Below are 5,298 nucleotides of genomic sequence, written 5' to 3' on the forward strand. Positions count from 1 at the left end.
GATTTTATTTACTTATTTGACATAGAAAGAGACAGTGAGAGAGGGAACACAAGCAGGGGGAGTGGGAGAGGGAGAAGCAGGCCTCCCGCCGAGCAGGGAGCCCGATGTGGGGCTCGATCCCAGGACCCTGAGATCATGACCCAAGCCGAAGGCAGTCGCTTAACCAACTGACCCACCCAGGTGCTCCTTATTTTATTTTTTTAAGTAAGCTGTGCGCCCAAAGTGGGGCTTGAACTCAGGACCCTGAGATAAAGAGTTGCATGTTTTACTGACTGAGACAGCCAGGTGCCCCCAGGACTTTGATTTATTTTTGAGTTAAGTTTTGTATATGGTGTGAAGGGGAGGTCCAAATTCATTTCTGCATGTAGATATCTAGTTGTCTCAGCACCATTTGTTGAAAAGACCATTCTTTCACCATCGAATTTTCTTTGGACTCTGGTTGACAATCCATGACTGTAAATGTGAAGGTTTATGTCTGGATTCTAAATTCTATTTTGTTGATTTATATGTCCTTATGCCAGTACCACCTTATCTCGATTCCTATAGTTTTATAGTGTTTTAAAATCTGGAAGTGTGAGGCCTCCAACTTTGCCCTTCTTTTTCAAGATTGTTTTGTCTATTCTGGGTTTGTTGCATTTCCATGTGAATTTTGGGATCAGCTTGTAAATTTCTGCAAGCAAGGCAGCTGAGATCTTGACAGAGATTGTGTTGAATCTGTAGATCAATTTGGGAATCTTTATATTAGGTCTTCCAATCTGTGAACACAAGATGTCTTTCCATTTATTTATTTTTTAATTTCTTTGAACAGTATTTTATAGTTTTCAGTGTACAAATCTTAGACTTTTTAATAAATTTATTTCTAAGTGTTTTGTTGTTTTTGATGCTATTTTAAATGGAAATGTTTTCTTACTTTCCATTTTAAATCATTCACTGCTAGCATATAGAAATATAATTGATTTTTATATATTGATCTGAACTCATTTATTAGTTCTCATAGTTCTTTAGTGGACTTCTTGGGATTTTCTACATACAAGGTCTTGCCATCTGCAAATAAAGGAAGTTTTCTTTCTTTCCTTACAATCTGGATGCCTTTTATTTCATTGTACTGGCCTATAAGAACTTGATAGTATGTCAGAAAATAAGGATCTTCATTTTTCTTTAACTATTTAATTATACAAATATAATTTCCATAATAACCTATTTTTCACTACTGACCAGAGATGGATTCTTATCACATACTAAAAACCTTTATACTTGGGTATGTTAGTGGGATCTCTGTGTTTTATTCCTCCTGCTGTGCTTATTCCAATATCACACTGAGTTAAGCTTATAGCTTTATAAATCATTCTGCTTCTTTGAAGTGTGAGTTCCTTTATCAGGTATAAATGAATTCTGCACCAGGTAAGATAAAGTAGCTAACACAGTTCCTGGCACATAGGTGGCATTCTCTAGAGGTCAATGCCACATCCTGTGGTTATCCTTTGTGTCCCAACACCCATAGTAATTGGGGATTATAAATAGTTAATAATTTCTACTGTGTATTTAGAACCCAACATTTTAATTATTTTTTAACCAAATGTAAACAAATGTATTAATAAGATTATGTAATTAAATTTGTACTGATAGACAATTGTGATATTCCATTTTTTCCATTGTAAACAAAGCCTACATAATTAATACTGTAGCCCTAGTTCCAGCAAAGAATAAATGCATAATAAACAGCTATTATGGGAATTTTTATAATACAAAGCATTTTTTAAAACATAAGATTATATTTTAGCACATTATTAATTCTCTCCACGGGTAAATATTAGAAGTGGAATTACTGAACCAAAATATCAAACATTTTTATTTTAAAACAATTTACCAGCTTACTTTTCAGAACACTTTTTTACCATCCCACTCACCAAGAGCAGGGAAGAGTGCATGTGTCCCCAATCCCTTAAGAAATTGGTACACATTTTCAGGTAGTCAAATCTATCAACGTTTTCCTTAATTGTTCATGTCTTTGTTATTATATTTTTAAAGGCCTTCCACACAAAAAACTTAAACAGAGACTACTTATTCAGAACTTGTTATAACAAGGGAGTAGGCCACCATTACTTGTGTTTGGCAGAGACTGAAAGTCTCTGGGGAGTGGAAAAGCTTTAGCTCGGACCAAAGAGAAGACTTTAAGTATTCTCTAACTGGAAGTTGTTGGCGTGGGGAAGCTGGAAGCAGGCTAGCTAAAAGCAGTCCATCTTATATGATTGGTTTGGAGAGGATATTTGGATTTCTCTTGCGGGGTGGGGGGGGAGGCAAAAATAGGGAGGTTGGCAGTCATTGATCAAGTCCTGAAGATTGCTTCAGAGGCTATGGTTTGGTTTCCTGGCCTGCTTGCTGCAGAGGTTGTGGGTCCCAGTTCTATTGTCATGTATGGTCAGGTCATTGTCCGTTGTATATTTAGTCTCTCCCTTATAAAAAAAATTAATTGTTCCTTTATTCTGCTTCAAATATAATTTTACTTTTAGATTTAAATAATTAGAAAATTTATGTTTGCGCATGTCAGGAAAAAGGAACAATTTTATCTCGAGGGGAACATTTTTCCTAATTTTTTCTGAAGTGTAATATTCTGGGGCACCTGGGTGGCTCAGTCCGTTAAGCCTCAGACTTGATTTTTGCTCAGGTCCTGATCTCAGGGTGGTGCGAAGGAGCCATTCATGGGCTCGGAGCTCAACCGGGAGTCTGCTGGAGATTCTCTTTCCCTCTGCCCCTCCCTCCCCAAATAAATAAATACATCTTTAAAAAATTAAAATAAAAAATAAAGTGCAATATTCTATGTACCACATTAAAGTTCACAGTCATACGAGTTCATTGGCTGGCTCTAGTTCTTTCAATGGAAATTAAGAGCAACACGGTCAAGACTCCTCCCCCGACCGCCCAACCCATTAAAAACAGCCTCTGTTGTTTTTATTAAAATTATTCCTTTGACCACCTCAAGAAGAGAAAAAGGACAAAAGGGCCCAGAGAGGTGAGAGGGGAAGCGCTCCAGAGAGCGGTGGGGTGAATTTGAGTCGCCGGCCGGTAGGCGGGGCGGCGGGGGGAGGGGGCGAGCTCGGGTGACGCGGCGCTCACGTGACCGCCGGGGCGCAGATGTGGGCACCACTCGGCGAGCCCGCCCTCTTCCCCTGCGGTCGGATCCGGAGCGGTCTGCGAGTCCTAATTGTTGCTCCAGGTTCTTTCAGGTAAGTGTGAGGGCCTTCGTCGCCGCCTGCGGAACCCTGGAATGGGGGGTGAGGCACGAACACGGAGAGGAAAAAGGGTGGGGATGGGGTCCGGGTTGAGGGAAGCTGGCCGGAGTGCAGATAGAGATGGCGGTGGGAAAATGGCTAAGGGGGAGCTAGCGACCAATCGGCGGAGGGGGGGGAAGAGTGGACACCCCTAGTGTCCGTGGCCCCTTTTCGCCTCACCTCCTTCTCGCTACCCTCCGTCCATTTTGGAGCCGGAGCTGGTGAGCTAAGGGGCGCCCAGCCGGTGAGACAGTGGAAATAAACCCCCTCTACCACTCCATGCGTAGAGAAAAAAAGTTGACCTCGAGGGTGGGGAGGCGAGTTGCCTCCGGGGGAGAAGGACACAAGAGATCCAAAATTAGTTTGGAAAACATCCTGGTCTGGCGCCCGAGGCGTGAAAAGAAATGGCGGCTGGGGTGCGGGGGGCGGAGGAGGTGGGGGAGGGAAATGTTGGATGAGGGGGGCCGGGATGCAGGAAAGGGGCCGAGTTGCTATGCATCCACCCAAACGCGCAGCCCCTGTCTCCTGTCTGTCTGCAGGTCTGCGTGTCTGTTCTCAGCACTCTGCAAAGCTAGAAAAGGAGGAGGAATCTATTCAGAATCCCTGCAGGTCAGTGAAGGAAGGGGGTCTCTGGACAGGGACCCAGAGGGGTGGGGAGTGTGGAGGGTACAGCACCCACAGAATATGGGGCGCCACTGCCCACCTCCTAACGCGTTTATACACATTCTGCCGTGCTGAGCAAACGTAGAGAAAATGGCAGGGCCTGCCAGAGAAATGGTTGGCTCACGTGTGTGAGGGGAGAGGGTGGGCAGAAAGCACACTTAAAGGCGGGCCAGGTCAGGGGAACCCTGACAAGGGGAGAGATGCCTGTACTATCCAGACTTGCATTCCACCCCCAAGCCCTCAGTTTCCCTTGTCTCCTCTTTGTCTCCTCTTCCTCCCCACCCCAGGACAGGAAAAGGAGGGGAGATCTCAACATGGAAAAACTCTGCAGTGAAAATGAAGGAATGACTGAGAACGAAGAAAAGATGGAATACAAAGAACAGTCACAGGATGCGGAAAAGCCAGAAGTAGCTTGTACTTTGGAAGACAAGGAAAAGTTAGAAAACGAGAGAATGACAGAAGATGAGGAAATACTAAAGGATAAAGAAAAGCCAGAGAGTATGACAAAGCCAAAAGATGGAAAGCCAGAGAGCGAGGGAAACCCAGAGAGCGAGGGAAAGCCAGAGATGGAGGGAAAGCCAGAGATGGAGGGAAACCCAGGGATGGAGGGAAACCCAGGGATGGGGGGAAAGCCAGAGAGCGAGGGAAAGCCAGAGAGCGAGGGAAAGCCAGAGAGCGAGGGAAAGCCGGAGAGCGAGGGAAAGCCAGTGATCGAGGGAAAGCCAGTGATCGAGGGAAAGCCAGAGAGCGAGGGAAAGCCAGTGATCGAGGGAAAGCCAAAAGAAGAAGGAAAACCAGTAAGTGAGGGAAAGCCAAAAGAAGAGGGAAAACCAGTGAGCGAGGGAAAGCCAAAAGAAGAGGGAAAACCAGTGAGTGAGGGAAAGCCAAAAGAAGAAGGAAAACCAGTGAGGGAGGGAAAGCCAAAAGAAGAAAAATCAGAGAATGAGGGAAAGCCAGTGAATGAGGAAAAGTCAAAAGAAGAAAAGCCAGCCATCGAATCAAGGGTTGCAGGAAAGCGCCCAGCTGGGGATGATGTACCCAGGAAGGCCAAAAGAAAAACCAACAAGGGGCTGGCTCAGTGCCTCAAGGAATATAAGGAGGCCATACACGATATGCATTTGAGCAATGAGGAGATGATAAGAGAATTTGACGAGATGGCCAGGGTGGAGGATGAGGTGAAGAAAACCAGACAGAAATTGGGGGGGTTTATGTGGATGCAAAAAAGTTTACAGGACCCCTTCCACCCGAGGGGCCCAAGGGAACTCAGGGGTGGGTGCAGGGCCCCACAGAGGGGCTTTGAAGACATTCCTTTTGTGTAGTGCCCCTGGCAGGCATTTGCCCAGGCCCTGTGCTTTAACCTTATGCT

At 44.9% G+C, this 5,298-nt stretch overlaps 1 protein-coding gene across 2 annotated transcripts; it reads left to right on the forward strand.

The window, feature by feature from the left end:
* The first annotated feature begins 3,084 nt into the window (after positions 1–3,084).
* LOC102734489 (uncharacterized) lies at positions 3,085–5,292 on the forward strand. Of its 2 annotated transcripts, XM_031031525.2 has the most exons (3): positions 3,085–3,224; positions 3,809–3,878; positions 4,220–5,292. In XM_031031525.2, the coding sequence occupies exons 1-3, from the start codon at positions 3,133–3,135 to the stop codon at positions 5,249–5,251; spliced, it is 1,194 nt and encodes a 397-aa protein (XP_030887385.2). In that variant the 5' UTR covers positions 3,085–3,132; the 3' UTR covers positions 5,252–5,292. The 2 variants fall into 2 exon arrangements, with proteins under 2 accessions (XP_030887385.2, XP_030887387.2); XM_031031527.2 differs by lacking the exon at positions 3,809–3,878 and having other exon boundaries at positions 3,120–3,224.
* The last annotated feature ends 6 nt before the right edge of the window (positions 5,293–5,298 follow it).

Source organism: Leptonychotes weddellii, unplaced genomic scaffold, assembly GCF_054177405.1.
Source record: "Leptonychotes weddellii isolate Sample4059 unplaced genomic scaffold, ASM5417740v2 HiC_scaffold_5514, whole genome shotgun sequence".
NCBI lineage: Eukaryota > Metazoa > Chordata > Mammalia > Carnivora > Phocidae > Leptonychotes > Leptonychotes weddellii.

Excerpts from the sequence above, each read along its gene's own strand:
- LOC102734489 (XM_031031525.2), top strand. The coding sequence starts at position 3,133 with ATGTGGGCACCACTCGGCGAGCCCGCCCTCTTCCCCTGCGGTCGGATC. Across the intron at positions 3,225-3,808 it reads GTTGCTCCAGGTTCTTTCAG|GTCTGCGTGTCTGTTCTCAG; the intron begins GTAAGTGTGAGG and ends GTCTGTCTGCAG. Across the intron at positions 3,879-4,219 it reads TCTATTCAGAATCCCTGCAG|GACAGGAAAAGGAGGGGAGA; the intron begins GTCAGTGAAGGA and ends TCCCCACCCCAG.